Source organism: Cherax quadricarinatus, chromosome 30, assembly GCF_038502225.1.
Source record: "Cherax quadricarinatus isolate ZL_2023a chromosome 30, ASM3850222v1, whole genome shotgun sequence".
Classification (NCBI taxonomy): Eukaryota; Metazoa; Arthropoda; class Malacostraca; order Decapoda; family Parastacidae; genus Cherax; species Cherax quadricarinatus.
Window position 1 is genome coordinate 15,292,486 of NC_091321.1, and position 19,075 is coordinate 15,311,560.

At 37.9% G+C, this 19,075-nt stretch overlaps 1 protein-coding gene across 3 annotated transcripts in view; it reads left to right on the top strand.

The window, feature by feature from the left end:
- The window catches only part of LOC128692498 (lymphocyte-specific helicase-like), a 47,852-nt gene extending 34,043 nt beyond the window's left edge, over positions 1–13,809 (top strand). For all 3 annotated transcript variants that reach the window (XM_070089937.1, XM_070089935.1, XM_070089936.1), the window contains exons 12-18: positions 3,792–3,950; positions 4,974–5,140; positions 5,537–5,660; positions 5,949–6,106; positions 11,576–11,744; positions 11,997–12,279; positions 13,214–13,809. In XM_070089937.1, the coding sequence (XP_069946038.1) occupies positions 3,792–3,950; positions 4,974–5,140; positions 5,537–5,660; positions 5,949–6,106; positions 11,576–11,744; positions 11,997–12,279; positions 13,214–13,344 (1,191 nt within the window). In that variant the 3' untranslated portion in view covers positions 13,345–13,809. The remainder of the gene's footprint in view (positions 1–3,791; positions 3,951–4,973; positions 5,141–5,536; positions 5,661–5,948; positions 6,107–11,575; positions 11,745–11,996; positions 12,280–13,213) is intronic.
- The last annotated feature ends 5,266 nt before the right edge of the window (positions 13,810–19,075 follow it).

The window sequence follows — 19,075 nt, forward strand, 5'->3', positions numbered from 1 at the left end:
GTGATTTTGTGTATAGGGCAAGGAGGAATAACATCTTGTAGGAGTGAGGAAGAGTCAGTTGCAAGTGTGGGGGAAGTTCCTGAGGCACTGGATATAATGAAAGGGGGTAAGGCAGCTGGGATTGAGGGAATAAAGATAGAAATGTTAAAAGCAGGTGGGAATATGGTTTTGGAGTGGTTGGTGCTATTATTTAATAAATGTATGGAAGAGGGTAAGGTACCTAGGGATTGGCAGAGAGCATGCATAGTTCCTTTGTATAAAGGCAAAGGGGATAAAAGAGAGTGCAAAAATTATAGGGGAATAAGTCTGTTGAGTATACCTGGTAAATTGTATGGTAGAGTTATTATTGAAAGTTAGGGGGACGGTATATCACTCCTAAAATCAGTTTTTCATGCCCCTCTGAAAATTCTATCCAAACAGACTCTGTATGTGTTACTTCAGACTTAATACCCGTTTTTATGCAACAGTTCAAGCGATCTCGGACATACAATGCCACCCCACCCCCCCTCCCAATACTTCTATCTTCTTGGAACAATTTAAAACCCTGAATATGACATTCCGCAGGCATGTCCCGACTTTTTGAATTAAACCACGTCTCAGTTAAGGCAAATACATCAATGTTACCTACACTAGCAACTAATGTATGGAAGAGGGTAAGGTACCTAGGGATTGGCAGAGAGCATGCATAGTTCCTTTGTATAAAGGCAAAGGGGATAAAAGAGAGTGCAAAAATTATAGGGGAATAAGTCTGTTGAGTATACCTGGTAAATTGTATGGTAGAGTTATTATTGAAAGATTTAAGAGTAAGATGGAGAGTAGGATAGCAAATGAACAAGGAGGCTTTAGGAAAGGTAGAGGGTGTGTAGACCAAGTGTTTACAGTGAAACATATAGGTGAACAGTATTTAGATAAGGGTAAATAGGTTTTTGTGGCATTTATGGATTTGGAAAAGGCATATGACAGAGTGGATAGGGGGGCAATGTGGCAGATGTTGCAGGTGTATGGTACAGGAGGTAGGTTACTGAAAGCAGTGAAGAGTTTTTACGAGGAAAGTGAGGCTCAGGTTAGAGTATGTAGGAGAGAGGGAGATTATTTCCCAGTAAAAGTAGGCCTTAGACAAGGATGTGTGATGTCATGGTTGTTCAATATATTTATAGATGGGGTTATAAGAGAAGTGAATGCAAGGGTCTTGGCAAGAGGTGTGGAGTTAAAAGATGAAGAATCAAACACAAAGTGGGAGTTGTCAGAGTTGCTCTTTACTGATGACACTGTGCTTTTGGGAGATTTTGAAGAGAAGTTGCAGAGGTTGGTGGATGAATTTGGTAGGGTATGTAAAAGAAGAAAATTAAAAGTGAATGTAGGAAAGAATAAGGTTATGATGATAACAAAGAGATTAGGTGATGAAAGATTGGATATCAGATTGGAGGGAGAGAGTATGGAGGAGGTGAATGTATTCAGATATTTAGGAGTGGACGTGTCAGCAGATGGGTCTATGAAGGATGAGGTGAATCATAGAATTGATGAGGGGAAAAGGGTGGGTGGTGTACTTAGGAGTCTGTAGAGACAAAGAACTTTGTCCGTGGAAGCAAAGAGGGGAATGTATGAGATTATAGTTGTACCAACACTTGTATGGGTGTGAAGCATGGGTGATGAATGTTGCAATGAAGAGAACACTGGAGGCAGTGGATATGTCATGTCTGAGGGCAATGTGTGATGTGAATATAATGCACAGAATTTTTAGTTTGGAAATTAGGAGAAGGTGTGGGATTACCAAAACTATTATCCAGAGGGCTGAGGAGGGGTTGTTGAGGTGGTTCGGATATGTAAAGAGAATGGAACAAAGCAGAATGACTTTAAGAGTGTATAAATTTGTAGTGGAGGGAAGGCGGGATAGGGGTCAGCCTAGGAAGGGTTGGAGGGAGTGGGTTAAGGAGGTTTTGTGTGCGAGGGGCTTGGACTTCCAGCAAGTGTGCATGAGCGTATTTGATAGCCATTTCCCACCAAAATAGGGTGGCCCAAAAAAGAAAAACTTTCACCATCATTCACTCCATCGCTGTCTTGCCAGAGGTGCACTTAACTACAGTTATAAAACTACAACATTAACATCCCTCCTTCAGAGGGCAGGCACTGTACTTCCCATCTCCAGGACTCAAGTCCGGCCTGCTGGTTTCCCTGAATCCCTTCATAAATATTACCCTGCTCACACTCCAACAGCACATCAAGTCCTATAAACCATTAGTCTCTATTTGCTTCTGTTTAACACGCTTGCGCATGCTTGCTATTAAGTCCAAGCCCCTCGCACACAAAACCTCCTTTACCTCCTCCCTCCAACTTTTCCTAGGCTGACCTCTACCCCGCCTACCCTCCACTACAGATTCATACACTCTCGAAGTCATTCTATTTTGTTCCGTCCTCTCTACATGTCTGAACCACCTTGACAACCCCTCCTCGACTCTCTGGATAATAGTTTTGGTAATCCCACACCTCCTCCTAATTTCCAGACTACGAATTCTTTGCATTATATTCACACCACACATTGCCTTCAGACACGACATCTCCACTGCCTCCAGCCTTCTCCTTGTTGCAACATTCGCCACCATGCTTTGCACTCATATAAGAGTGTTGGTATAACTATACTCTCATGCATTCATATGAAAGTATTTTTTCTTTCTTTTTGGGTTTTTCTTTCTTTTTAGGTCACCCTTCCTCGGTGGGAAATGGTCGATGTGTTAAAAAAAAAAAGCATTCATTATCATACATACATAGTTTTTTTTTTTTCAATAAACCGGCCGTATCCCACCAAGGCAGGGTGGCCCAAAAAGAAAAACAAAAGTTTCTCTTTTTAAATTTAGTTATTTATACAGGAGAAGGGGTTACTAGCCCCTTGCTCACAGCATTTTAGTTGTCTCTTACAACACGCATGGCTTTCGGAGGAAGAATTCTGTTCCAATTCCCCATGGAGATAAGAGGAAATAAACAAGAACAAGAACTAGAAAGTAAATAGAAGAAAACTCAGAGGGGTATGTATATACAGTGGACCCCCGGTTTACGATCAGCTCCCAATGTGACCAATTATGTAAGTCAATTTATGTAAGTGCGTTTGTACGTGTATGTTTGGGGGTCTGAAATGGACTAATCTAATTCACAATATTCCTTATGGGAACAAATTTGTTCAGTAACGGCACCTGAACATACTTCTGGAATGAAATAATATCGTAAGCCGGGGGTCCATTGTATATACTTGTACATGTATGTGTAGTGTGACCTAAGTGCAAGTAGAAGTAGCAAGATGTACCTGAAATCTTGCATGTTTATGAGACAGAAAAAAGACACTAGCAATCCTACCATCGTGTAAAACAGTTACAGGCTTCTGTTTTACACTCACTTGGCAGGACGGTAGTACCTCCCTGGGCGGTTGCTGTCTACCAACCCACTACCTACACATCTCTCTCTCTCTCTCTCTCTCTCTCTCTCTCTCAACAAGTCGGCCGTCTCCCACCGAGGCAGGGTGACCCAAAAAAAGAAAGAAAATCCCCAAAAAGAAAATACTTTCATCATCATTCAACACTTTCACCACACTCGCACATTATCACTGTTTTTGCAGAGGTGCTCAGAATACAACAGTCTAGAAGCATACACACATAAAGATACACAACATATCCCTCCAAACTGCCAATATCCCAAACCCCTCCTTTAAAGTGCAGGCATTGTACTTCCCATTTCCAGGACTCAAGTCCGACTATACATACATACATATAATGCATTATTAATTTATTCCTTCCTTTTCCTAGATTTTAAGTCCTTTCTTTCTGCGTCGAGTGAAAAAGGATGTGGATCTTGACATTCCTCCTAAGAAGGAATTGCTGGTGTACACACCTATGACTCCTCTGCAAGTGCAGCTCTACGAGGCAACCCTCACATCAAACTATGATCTCTTCAGCAATTTAAAGGTGGGATACAAATGATTTATTCCTGACAGTAACGAAGAAAAGATATTGTAGAAAAGCTTTTATTGTATTTGGGAAACAGTGTACCTTGTGAAGCTTTATCAGGTCATGACATAATAAAACTTCACAGAGTGAAATATCCTAACAATAGTATTTAATACAGGAGAGACCCTACTTATACAGCAGGTTAGCTTCCGGGTTACTGTTGTAAAGCAAAAATCACTGTAAAGGGAAACAGACTTTTTCACTTTCAAATTCATATAAAAGCCTGATAACATGTTTACATTATCATATATTTAGTGATCAGTATAGCCAGAGGGCTGAGGAGGGGTTATTGAGATGGTTTGGACATGTAGAAAGGATGGAACGAAATAGAATGACTTCGAGAGTGTGTAAATCTGTTGTGGAGGGAAGGCGGGGTAGGGGTCGACCTAGGGAAGGTTGGAGGGAGGGGATATAGGAGGTTTTGTGTGCGAGGGGCTTGGACTTCCAGTAAGCTTTTGTGAGCGTGTTAGATAGGAGCAATTGGAGACAAATGGTTTTTAGGACTTGATGTGCTGTTGTAGTGTAAGCAAGGTAACATTTTTGAAGGGATTCAGGGAAACCGGCAGGCCAGACTTGATTCCTGGAGATGGGAAGTACAGTGCCGGCACTTTAAAGGAGGGGTGTTATTGTTGCAGTAGTGTAGTGTAAGCATGCCTCTGGCAAGACAGTGATGGAGTGAATGATGAAAGTTTTTCTTTTTTCGGGCCATTCTGCCGTGGTGGGAAATGGCCGATGTGTTAATAATAATAAATAATATAGCTAGGACTAAAAAATTCATATACAGTTCACACATTTCTTACCTTAAAATATTTTTATCCTTAGCTTATAGTAAGTGGTGAATACATGTATATTTATTGTAGGAAGTCTGAATATATGAAGAATGGGTATAATTGAAAACTACTGTATTAGCAAAATACTGTATGGTGAAGTGCTGTAAAGCAGGGCCTGTCTCTACTTTAATGTGAATCATTAATTTTACAGACTTGTGAGCCTGAAACTTGTGAGTATGATAAGAGAGGCAGACCCAAACGTAAGTCAAAGCGTGATACAGACTACTCATTGTTCATGAATGAGCAAGACAATTTATCAGAAGAATCCCTCGACAAATTTATTGAGGGATTGAGAAAATTCCATGAGAAACCTGTACAGTAAGTGAGATTTAAAAATTAATGTCTATATCTTACTATTTTTTTTTACACTATACCCTCAACTTTTTGTCATTATAATTTTGCTAAAGAAAATATTGTTTATTGTATTTTTTATTTATTCAATCTGGAAGTACAATATAACAGACAAGCCTCATTTAACATTAATTGGTTCCCAATAAGGGGCACTTGAAAAGACATTTTAGTTCCAGGTAAAAAAATATTAGGCCAGGAGGTTTTCCACCAGTAATGTGACTAAAAGTTGGAAATGCATACATCGTTGTTCATTTCCTAGCTGTCTTTCATCAAGAGGTTGATACATTTTATAATATCCTATACATTGCATACACTAGGCAAGCTAATGAGTGTTTTGTATTAGTATTTTGTTTCTGCTTTTAGGAATGAAGTCAAAAGAACTTCTTTCATAAGAGTAAAGTTGCAGAACAAGATGATGCAGTGTCGAAAAATTGTGAATCATCCATATTTGATAAATTACCCTTTAAACAGTGATGGCACATTTAAGGTAAACTGTATTCAGGAATGTAGCTAAATTGTTATTAAGCATATTTTAAAAAAAATATGGTGAAAAATAATTTTAACTTCAGCATGTATATAACAAAATAATCTTAAAATTGTCTGTATTTATTATCAAATTATTGAAAACTGTATTAAATTATCAAAATATTTTATAAAATTTATTTTGCAATACTTTGTAAATGCTATTCACTTAAGTACTGTAGTTCCCTAGTCATCGTGGAAAATTTTTTACCTCTGAAAACATTTTTTTCTCTCCCACTCATCATCATTTTAGGTGGATAATGGTCTTCTAGAAGTGAGTGGAAAGTTGCAAGTTCTAGATCAACTACTTGGCGAACTCTACAAACGTAAGCACCGTGTCCTGCTCTTCTCTCAGATGACCATGTTGATGGATATTCTTGAAGACTACCTTACTCTCAGACCACAATATAAGTAAGATTTTTTTCCTGTATTAGCCTTTTTTTCTTTTTTTTTTTAAATTTATATTTTACAGGGAAGCATAAAAATCTTATTATTGTCCTTATTCTAAGCATACTTAGAATACTTATCGATGCTAAGTGATAACCCACATGGGGACAGAAACATGGAAAATAAAGTTGGTCTCTGTATTTTGACCCTCAACTAGAGTGGGTGTCTGCTAAAGAGGACTTTAGTTGGGGGTTCAGATATACAGACCCAGTGATTCTTACGTGTTTTGGCCTCCTTGTCAGGGTGTATATAAGTTAAGCTCTGGCTTTTGACCCTGCCTTAATTTTAAATTGATGTGGAAATCTTTGTAAATTTTTTTTTTTTTTTTTTTTTTTTTTTTTTTTTTTTTTTTTTTTTTTTTTTTTTTTTTTTTTTTTTTTTTTTTTTTTTGAGAGCCCTTATATGGAGTTGGCTTATACTATCATTACCCAGATCATTCTAGTATGTAGTTCATGTTGAAATGTTTATGAATATTCCTGTGGCTCATTTTGATATGCCGTTACAATTTATGTTCTCTCGTTCTAGTACTTTTTTAATAAAGAACTTATTTATATTTTTTTATTCAATGAATCGGCCAAATCCCACAGACAGGGTGACTAATAAAAAAAACGAAAATTTTTCTTTTATTACGATAAACTTTATAAACCATAGGCATTGTTAGTCTAGGGGAGTTTTTATGGAGAATTATTCTCCAGTTATATTGTAATAAGGTTATAAGGAGATCGAAAAACTTTGTATCTTTAACCCTTTCAGGGTTTCGGCCGTACTAGTACGGCTTACACACCAGGGTTTTTGACGTACTAGTACGCCTAAATTCTAGCGCCCTCAAATCTAGTGAGAGAAAGCTGGTAGGCCTACATATGAAAGAATGGGTCTATGTGGTCAGTGTGTGTGGTATAAAAAAATCCTGCAGCACACAGTGCGTAATGAGAAAAAAAAAACTTTGACTGTGTTCTTGGATTAAAACAGTGACTTTGCACTGTATTTTCGTATGGTATTTATTGTTGTATTCTAGTTTTCCTGGTCTCATTTTATAGAATGGAAGGCATATTACAGAAATTGAGATGATTTTGACTGGTTTTACAAAGAAAAGTACCTTGAAATTGAGCTCAAAGTAGCAGAAATGTTTGATTTTTACCAAAGTTCAAAAGTAAACAAATCATACTATGCGTCCAATACACGTCAACTGGTGAGTCTAATGATATTCTTTCACAAGTGCGCTGATATTTATACCATTTCTACACCAATGCAGTTGTCTGCATAACAATAAATCTTCCATTTTTTGTGAGAATAAAAATTCAAAGTGGAAAGCAAAAGAATGTAAGAGGGGCATGGGGACGTGACTGATGAACAGAGGAAATGTTATTTTAGTGCCAGGAATGTCTTTCTTGTTTATTCTGGACCCTATTCGGAAATTGGCATCTTTTGAAATTTGTGTGAAATTGGCAAAATTGCTAAATTCTGACCACTCTATTGGATAGTTGAAATTGGTAAATGGGTGGTTTCTTGTACTCATTCGATAGAAAAAATGGAATTCTAGGGAAATAGTTATGATCTTTGTCGACAAGTACACTGGAATTGGCCGAAAATAGGGCTCAAAGTGGGCAAAATCTCCGATGCGTAAACATCGTCGAGACCACTTTCTCGAGAGCATAATTCCATAAGTTTTCCATGAACTTTCATAATTTTGGTGTCATTATGATTGGGAAAAGATTCTCTATCTTTTTATAAGAAAAAATAATTTTTTTTTTTTTGAAATTTGGCCAACCCTGAGAACAAGTCTCTGAGAGGGCCCTGTCGACCCTGAAAGGGTTAATATAAAGTAGATATCATTATAGACTTAAGGAATTTTGTTGTACCTTTTTCTTAATTATATATAAACAGACTTTATATACCACTTATAAATTAAGAAGACCTTCACTCTTAGCTGAATGAACCTTTAATATTCAGTTGAACAAAAAGTTATATCATCCTCTATTTTGTAAGGAGATTAGGCTGTTGACTTAGAAAACTTGAAGTCTCTACACAAGAGAACTTCTGTATAATGAAAACTCCACAATTTCTGGTGACTTAAGCGAATAAAGCTCTAGACCAAATGCTTCACCGTTTAGGTTAAAAGGAGTAAGCCGTGGAGACCTTCTCTATACCGAGAGAGGTGCTGTACTGCCTGCTCTACTCCACTCACCTCTGACGTAAGCTCGCGTCAGGCGAGTAGTAACCGGAGGTTATCATTGGTAAATGATGCATCAGCACAAAATACAATTTTTTTTTTTCAACAAGTCGGCCGTCTCCCACCGAGGCAGGGTGACCCAAAAAAGAAAGAAAATCCTCAAAAAGAAAATGCTTTCATCATCATTCAACACTTTCACCACACTCACACATTATCACTGTTTTTGCAGAGGTGCTCAGAATACAACAGTTTAGAAGCATATACGTATAAAGATACACAACATATCCCTCCAAACTGCCAATATCCCAAACCCCTCCTTTAAAGTGCAGGCATTGTACTTCCCATTTCCAGGACTCAAGTCCGACTATATGAAAATAACCGGTTTCCCTGAATCCCTTCACTAAATATTACCCTGCTTACACTCCAACAGATCGTCAGGTCCCAAGTACCATTCGTCTCCATTCACTCCTATCTAACACGCTCACGCACGCTTGCTGGAAGTCCAAGCCCCTTGCCCACAAAACCTCCTTTACCCCCTCTCTCCAACCCTTTCGAGGACGACCCCTACCTCGCCTTCCTTCCCCTATAGATTTATATGCTTTCCATGTTATTCTACTTTGATCCATTCTCTCTAAATGACCAAACCACCTCAACAACCCCTCTTCTGCCCTCTGACTAATACTTTTATTTACTCCACACCTTTTCCTAATTTGCACACTCCGAATTTTCTGCATAATATTTACACCACACATTGCCCTTAGACAGGACATCTCCACTGCCTCCAACCATCTCCTCGCTGCTGCATTTACCACCCAAGCTTCACACCCATATAAGAGTGTTGGTACTACTATACTTTCATACATTCCCTTCTTTGCCTCCATAGATAACGTTTTTTGACTCCACATATACCTCAATGCATATGTATATATATATATATATACATATATATACATAAAATGAAAAATGAGAAAGATGAAAATGAATATTAATATAAAGCTGATTTTCGTCGATTTAGCTAATAACGACGATAATCGCAATGTAATATTAGAAGGATGAACAAAATTGTAAGACTTTCTAAATTTACTAATTTATACAGGAGAAGGGGTTACTATCCTCTTGCTCCTGGCATTTTAGCTGCCTTTTATCTCCATGGAAATAAGAGGAAATAAAGAAAAACAAGTACAGTGGACCCCCGCATAACGATCAGCTCCCAACTCGACCAATTATGTAAGTGTATTTTTGTAAGTGCTTTTGTAGGTGTATTTTTGGGGGTCTGAAACGGACTAATCTAATTCACAATATATCTTATGGGAACAAATTCGGTCTATAACGGCACCCAAACAGACTTCTGGATTGAAATAATATCGTTATCGGGGGTCCACTGTACTCTGTATTAAGAAAATAGATGAAAACTCAGATGGGTGTGTAAATGTGTGTGTGTGTACATGCATGTGTAGTGTGACCTAAGTGTAAGTAAAAGTAACAACATATACCTGTTATCCTGTGTGTTTATTAGACAGAAAATAAGACACAAGCAATCCTACCATCATGTACAACAAGTTCAGGTTTCCATTTCACACTCATTTGGCAGGACGTTAGTACCTCTCTGGCTGGTTGTTGTCTACAGACCTACTACCTCCAAGCATATATATATATATATATACATTCTATCTATTCCCCACAGTATTTTTACACCATGACGATATGCCTTCTTGAACATTTTTTTCGGAAATGTAAGTCTAGCTTTAAGTTTTTATCTTTTAGCTGTCTTGTCATTTCAGGCACAAATTTAGATATATTTTGGCCCTTCTCAAGTTCCTCTTTGTTTCTCTGTTGTGTTTGCGAACTTTACACTCTTTGTTGATGTTCTGTGTTGTTCAAGGGTGTAGTTTGGCTTAATGGATATTCTTAGGCCATTCTTGGCAGTTTTAGTCCCTTTCCCTCACCCTCTCCAATCCTAGATGGTTCTGTCCTGTCTCCTTTCTACATTTTCCATTTTCATTACATTCCTTGCCTTTAGTATACAGTGGTCCCTCAATAATCGACCGGCCTAAAAGTCGACCATTTCGGAAATCAACCGGTTTTTTCGACAAAATATTGACTCGGAAATTGACCGAAATTCATTTATCGACCCGTCTCGACCCATCGTCCCAGACGCGTATGCACGAGGTAAGCGGGCCTCGACCCGCCTCAGCCTTCCTTCCCAGCCAGTGTGCCATTGTTTACCAGTTAGCGGCGGTCCTCTCACGTGCTCCAGTGAAATATTTCATTTATTTTAGTGCTTGCAAGTTATTTAAGTGCCAAATAAGCTACCATGGCTCCAAAGAAATTGTGGCCAGATTGTGTCGACAAGAGGGATTTGGAAGGGTTTGGGGCTGACCCTGATGAGCCTATGTCAGTTTTGAACTCTATTGTGGCACTGGGGAGTTCCATGGGGTTGGATGTGAGTTTGGAGGATGTGGAAGAGTTGGTGGAGGACCACAACGAAGAGCTAACCACTGAGGAGCTGCAAGAGCTTCAGCAGGAAGAGCAACAGATCACAGCTCAGAATCTTGCTGCAGAGGAGGAGGAAGAGAGATGGAAGAAGGTGCCTTCTTCAGAAATTAAGGAGATTTTTACTATGTGGGGTAAGATGGAAAGATTTATGGAGAAACATCACCCAGAGAAGGATGTTGCAAGCCATATCGGCAACTTGTACAGTGACAGAGTCTTGGCCCATTTTAGGGAAGTTTTAAAGAGACGCCAGAAACAGAGCTCTCTGCACAGTTATTTTGCGAGACAGGACTCCAGTGACTCTCAAGCTGGTCCTAGTGGCATTAAGAAACAGAGAAAAGAAGCAACCCCAGAAAAGCAAATGGTACCTGAGGTGTTGCTGGAAGGGGATTCCCCTTCCAAACTATAAACAATCCACTCTCTCCTCCTCCTCCAGTCTCCCATACACTAAAAAGAATCTCCAATAAAGGTAAGTGTTATGCTGTTAATGTTTCATTCATCATTTCCCATTGTATTGTTTATGTACTACATGAATATTTCATGTAAAAATTTTTTTTGTTTTAATACTTCTAGGTGTCAGGAACGGATTAATTGAATTTACATTATTTCTTATGGGGAAAATTGATTCGTAAATCGACCATTTCGATAATCGACCGGCTTCCAGGAACGGATTACCGTCGATAATCGAGGGACCACTGTAGTTTGATTACACAGGTCAGTGGTGTTTAAAAAATCTAAACACTTATTACTCAGTTTTTCATGGGTTTCAGGTACAAGCGTTTGGATGGTAATTGTTCACTAGAAGATCGGCAGAATGATATCAAGGAATTCAACGACAAAGATTCTACAGATTTTCTGTTTTTACTGAGTACCCGAGCAGGTGGTCTTGGAATAAACCTTGCTTCTGCTGACACTGTTATCATCTATGACTCTGATTGGGTAAGTCATCTGTTGTATTGTTTTGTGTTAATACATCATCTCCTGGTGTTTTATTGATTCGGACACTCAGTCATAATTAATAAGATATTACATTGTCATAAACATTTTGAACTAAATTCTTGTCTTATCATAAATTTTTCATAAAACATGAAAAAGATTGTTGGTTATTAGCCTTCACTGAAGACTGCTCAGGCATGTTACATGTCTCACATTTTTAAGGTGCTTTTTGATATCTTTATTTTCATGAAACAGAATCCCCAGAGTGATCTTCAAGCCCAAGATCGCTGCCATCGAATTGGTCAGACATCTCCTGTTTTGGTCCTGCGTCTTATCACTGCGTCTACAGTAGATGAGCGTATTGTTGAGCGTGCTGCAACTAAGCGAAAATTAGAGAAACTAATCATTCAGTCTGGAAAGTTCAAGGCAGCCAAACAGAGTGACCGAGTATTTGAAAAAGTAATTGACGAAGAAGAATTGATTAGATTGCTTAAGGAGAGAGACCACGATAGAATACACAGAACCACCACTGGACATGGTATGATATAGGATATTTTTTGTCTTGGGGTTATGTGTTTACAAGTATGTGTTGTAAGTATAAACCACTTTGCATAACAAAAGGTAATTTAATTTTTTAAGTGTAATGTGCCAACATGCACACTCTTACATCAGGTTTTAGCTTCTGGTACCCTATAGTGTGGGGTGTGATTATGCAGAGAATTTGATATATAGAAATTAGATGGTTCAGAGTCACCAAGGAGATAATTCAGAGGGCTGAGAAGTAGCTAGAAAGGATGGAGGGGGAATAAGATGACATGGGTGTATAAATTTGAGGTAAAAGAAATGAGTAGGGGCCCCTCTTAGGAATGGTTGGAAGGAGGGATAAAAGAAGGGGTAAAAGTTTAGAGTAATAGTCACTTGTGTGAGCATGCTTGATCAGAATGAGTGGAGAGGAGTTGGTTTTGATGCTAGACGTGCTCTTGGTGTGTAAGGTAACAGTCATGAAGGGATTCAGGGAAACTAATTAGGGGTGAGAATGTTATAACTGTCGGGTCTACAGCTTTAGCCAGTGAGCCTCATTCTTTACGTCTCTGACTAGCACTGTATTATAGTGGAGAGATGAACTCATATTGTTCATGCTTAATGTTTTGTCCTCCTTAATGGTATTTTATGCCTCGGTGGGAGACGGGCGACTTGTTAAAAAAAAAAAAAAATTCAACATTAGTTTTCATCCATCCTTATCAGACTTAAGTTCTTAGCATTGAGTGGTAAGGCATGCTCTACTGTAAATCAGAAGCTTTTAAAACAACCACTACTTCAGACTAAGGTTTAAAGATATTAAGGCACTAAGGCTAGAGAGAAAACTCTTGGCATTTTATATAGTAATTACAGCTGTACCCAGTAGGCTATTATTAAGGACCATTAGTTGTTCTGAGTTGTAGATGCTTAAGTGATTATTCTTTTGCTTTCAGTTTTCACGAAGGAAGAGCTTAATCAGCTGCTTGACCGTAGTGACATGGCGGTGAAAGGAAAGGACAGAAAGCACAAAAGGCAATTGGCATTTAATGGTGTATTCAAGGTTGTTAATGAGTCAGATTTATAAACCATAAAGAATGTGCATTGCATAGGATTTATTTTATTTTGTAGAATATAAATGTGTAATTACTAGTATTTGTAGAACATGAGATGTATAATAAATAGAATTTGTAGAACATTAGAAAACGTTTACTAAGATGTCTACCTAATTTAGTATTTTTTTTTTTCTATTACTGCTACCACATTAACCCACAGACACTGTCACCCTTTTCCCACTTTTGCATTAGGAGATGTTGTGAATATTGTAACTGATGAATTTTAAGTGCATAGATAATGTATGTCTCACAGAAAATGAGGTATTTAGATATTAGTGAAAGTAAAAGTAAGGGTAGTGGAGATAAGAGCAGCAATTAGCTTATGAATACCTGGGTTGTGTAATTTGTCATGATAGGAATTGGTGCAAATCAAGTCATGCAATGAGAGCCATGCTTAAGCAGAAAAAAAAGAAAGGATGACTATGGCTAGAGGGCACCAGTGGAGTGCTTGTGGCAACCCTTGAGCATGGAAGTAGAATCCTGGTGTGGTAGGAGCATTAAAATTAGAGTTAGAGCAGTAGTGGTAGACAGAATACAGGTGGTATTAGGAGGATACAATGAAAAGTTATAATGCTCTGGAGTGTGAAAGTGTGAATCATAAACTTTAAGAATACAGTGATATTGTAATATTGAATGAATGGATGAAAGTGAAATGATTTAATTTGAGGGTGGGTGAGAATGGAAGAATGGAATCACTTCAGTAGAAGGAAGATCAAAATTTTTGTCAATTTAAAACTCACAAGGAGCACTTAAAGTTGGTGAAGCAGTGGATGATTTACTAGACTGGTAGTGCTTGGTCTGTGATTCTGTTGACTGTAGTGTAGTAAATGTTCTTCATAATAATAGATAAGGAAATACTGATTCTCTAAACTGAAAAGGAAACTGGTAGTATGTACATAATTATACAAATAGTGTACAATTACGTTATTTTGTCTAGGTGTAATAATTGTTGGTACTGAGAGAGTTGTCTGTACTTAGTTTTTGCATACAACCAGCCATTTCAACATTTTTGATGAAGTTTGCTCTCTGTTCTTGTGGTCTGTCATCCTATAAAATGGAAACTATGTTTAAAGGCTGTGAAATTCTTTAAGTATTAGCTTGAAAGTTTTGTCGAGACATTCACTGAAAACTTTATATAAATCATTTAAAATATGAACACAAAATAGAATAAAATACTCTCATTCATATTGTATCAATACTCAGTATTTTAGCTAAATATTTTAGATTCGTTACCAATCCTTGAAAGTATATTTATTAGTATACAGGTACTGTATAAGCTTGATAACAAATTACAAGATATGGCCTCATTAAAGTGCTATGGTTTGATATACAGGAATTTGCATTATACCTCTTTATGTTAAACATAGATGAAGATCAACTTTTTGGCTATTTGTAATTAAGATTTTGATTTATGGTATCATAGTCAGTGAAGACACATTTGAGTTTTTTAAGTATTAAAATTTTTATGATTTCCTTGTATAGAAAAAGATGTTTTTTAACTTTTCATTTTGATGTTAAATGCATTTTGAAGTTACATTTCTTCAATATGTTGGTATTATTTTTATGTATGGTACATGATATTAAACATAAAAAATACATTAAAAATATAGTCTTTTGTAAATAAATGCACTTAGTGACCCGGTATAAAAAATGTGCCTATAGATACTTGTGGTAATCAAGACCTCAGTCATGCCATTGAATTATCCATAATTTCTTCATACCATTGGAAAAGGTGTTAGCATTTATGTTTTTCATCCTAACTTGTTTAAAATACTTAAGAAAAGTTTTGTGGTTTTGTGAATACCATGTTAGCATAGTAATTAGCATTGTTGTATCTCATATTTAAGAGACGATTTGCTTCTTTAAGAAAATCTGCTGGACTAAACCTTGCTGCCCATCATAATATACCTCTCTATCATTTTTTTTTTTAATACGTTGGTCGTCTCCCACCGAGGCAGGGTGACCCAAAAAGAAAGAAAACCCCCAAAAAGAAAATACTTTCATCATCATTCAGTTCAAAAGTCCCTCCAAACTGCCAATATCCCAAACCCCTCCTTTAAAGTAGAGGCAGTGTACTTCCCATTTCCAGGACTCAAGTCCGGCTAACTGGTTTCCATTCACAAAACATTACCCTGCTCACACTCCAACAGTTCATCAGGTCCCAAAAAACTTTCTTCTCCATTCACTCCTATTTAACACGCTCGTGCATCCTTGCTGGAAGTCCAAGGCCCTCGCCCTCGTATCTGAGTGCCTCTGCAAAGACAGTGATTACATATGAGTGATGGTGAAAGTGTTGAATGATGATGATGAAAGTTTTTTTTTCTTTTTGGGTCACCCTGCCTTGGTGGGAAATGGCCGATGTGTTAAAAAAAAAAAAATGTAAACTAGGCTACATTTGTGAAATTACAATTGGATAAGCAAAAAAAGATCTTTTTTATGTCTTAATAGAATTTTTAAAAGAAACTAGTTTATCATTTAGATAGAATGTATGCAAAGAAGTAATGTAATTTTTTACATATGCAGAAATTATGCAACAAAATTATTTTGCTGAAGAGTGCCAACAATGTCAGTCATGCTGTAGGTTTTTGGTATTGTTAATTACATGCAGCGATTTGTTAGCTTCACTTTCAGTTTGGTTCATGTGTTTATGTTTTTACAATTTATGAATAGTTTGGTTAATTTTTTTTTTTAAATTGTGAATGTTTTGTATTACAACTGTATTTTCTGAATCTTTTAATACAAATGTTATATTAATAATTTATTTTCATTCTCCATCTATAATGTTAGTCCAATATTTTGGCATTATGGATTTGATATTTTGCATTTACATTACAGGTATTTCTGATTTTTTAAGTGATTTTCTGAAATTCAGTACTCCATTATCTCTGCAGGATGGTTAGAGATGGGTATCCTGTATGCCCATATGAGTTAGCAAAGGCAGTTTACTTTGTTCAGTGCTTCCTGTGCTGGACTGGTATCCAATGCATTTGGACCTTTCAAAACTGCTCCAGTATCAACATTGATTTCACAATTTATCCGTTGCTGCTTATCAGTTGATTCCTTTCAGAGACTAATAAGTTGGTCTTATTCAAGCTAGACTAGGGATTATGGCCATCCTTGTTTTATCATTTTCAAAGTAGACTTGCCTTACAAATGCCTTTTAATGAAGCTGCCTTACTGATAGTGAAGGGCTCTTGATGAAGGAATTAAGAGATGCCCTTCACTTCCTCAAATTAAATCTACTTGCCTCCAGTATATCATATAGAGAGGGTCTAGTTTATTTCCAGCAAGGCTACCCTCTGACTATCCCATAGTCTTGTGTAGCCTAACATTTGATTTTGTTGCTTCAGTGTACAACCAATACAAGGGGAGGGGGTTCCCATGATGCAAGTGAAGAGCTCTTGTTCCAAGGAACTGGAGCTACCCTCCTTGTATCAAACATTATTACCTCCCATTCCCACAGATCTCTATGGCCCCTGAGGGTCTAGTGGTTCCCCATGAATATAATAAACTGTCTCCAGTATTTGAGTGGCAGAGGTCAATGGATCATTGGCGTCCTTATACCCAACAAAGGGTGGCACACTGTCTGTCTCTGATGTGCATCACAAGACCATTAAAGCACTGATGGCTGCTGCTGTTGCTCCAGTGTACTCATGTATTTGTGGTTGCAGGGGTCAGGTCACGGCTCCTGACATTCTGCAGACAGAGGGTCGAGCCTCCACCATGTCCTGTGTTGAATAACCCACATGGGTTTAGAGCTTCACACACAGAGAATGAGTATATGTCTTGCTCATTTTCATTTGCTAGTCCTTGGAATTCTCACGCCCCATACAAGGTGAATATTCACACATCCTGATTCTGCAGCATGTAATGACAGGAGGAGCACACCAGTCCTTTACCACTTTTGTTCATTGATGAGGATGCCTTGAAGCTGAAGGGTTCTTAATCCAAGGAGTTAGAGCTACCCTCCATTTCCTCAGTTCAAACCTGATGCCTCCCATTCTTCAGGCACGGTATAACTCCATGGGGTTAATTAAGTGCTTCCCCATGATTAAAATATGCACCTCAAGGGAGGTTCCTTGATGCTGGTGAGACTTCATGATTCAAGGAACTGGATCTAATATCCCCATTCTCGGACTGAATTTGATTGCCTCCCATTTCCTCAGGTATTGTATGACTCCTATGGATTTATTCCCCAACACCCATGAATGGAATAACAGTCACAGTTGCTGAATTGTCAACTAAGGTGATTCTCTCAGAGGCAGGAGATGGCTTTGGAGAACAAACATGTTTGGAGAAACATTGTAACAGACGAAAATTTAAAAAATGTGGATATGCTAGGAAGTAATTTACATTCAAAATGCTGTCACATTGTTGTGGATGTTATTGTTATATTTAATGAAGCATTACATGAAACTTTTGTAAAGAAAAAAGTGAATATTAAAAAACTGATGGTCAATACTCTTGAAATGGAGGGGAGGGTTTTCCCCCTCAATGATCCCTACAGAAATAACGCTTCCCCCACCATGAATGTAACTGTGTAGGTAGCAATACCAGGATGGTGAAATGGCCAGGGATAAATTGATATCACCACTGGCATGTCATCTGTTAGGGCATTAATGTATTGATTTCATGGCAGTGTTCACGGGAGGATGAATGGCACTATTAAACAAATGTTGCTCAGGATAAAAAGGAAAGACTGTAATAGTTTGTAATAATGACTATATGAAACCTGCCACTAGTTTCATGAAGCAGTCCCATAATTACAGCATTCTAGTGCTAAAAAATTTAAGGCCACTGAATCAAGCGTTCTCAAGTTAATGAAAGACATGAAGATTATATTCATAGGGGAAACGCTAAACCTGTAAGGATCATACAAAGCCTTGTGGGGAATGGAAGGTATTCAGGCTCGATTCAAGGAATTGGAGAACAGGTCCAATTCCTCAGATCAAGAGCCCCTCAGCAGCATCAAAGAACTAATTGAGGGGATACACAACTATGATGCAGAGTTCTGCGCTCAAATAAACCTTTAACAACTCTATCCAGCCACCACAAACAAACTACATAATATATGCAAACTCTAATAATAATAATATATACATGTACTGGTAACTAAATTATTATTATTATTATAATCAAGGGGAGCGATAAACCCGTAGGATTATGCAGCGTCTGTGGATGGGGGGGGATGTGGAAGGTATTCAGGCTTAATTCAGGGAACCGGAACACAGATCCAATTCCCTAGATCAAGAGCCCCTCACCAACGTCAAGGAACCTCCCTTGAGGGGACTGGTAACTAAAGCTAGCACATTTAACTGTATTAATTAACCAAGAAAAGACACTTTTTTGCAGTGTCTTAAGACGTTAACAATGACTTCACGACAGCTGTCTGGTGATGGCAGCGCTATCTCATTATTGTAAGTAACACTGCTCTCCCAGGTCCAGTACCTCAGACATCCTAAGGGGCTGACTCGACCTCTGTGACCACAAATAGGTGAGTACACACACAGAGTATGTCTCTCGATGTTTATGCACTAAGACTTTGAATATACTTCCTTATTTTAAGGAACAGTATATTCATTACCGATGGTGAAAAGTTACATGCAGCATTAATGGCCCTCGTGTAGCCGATAGGCTTTAAAACAATAAACCAGTCAACCAGCTCTAACACGAATGCGAAAGGCAATAGCCAGTCAAAATAAG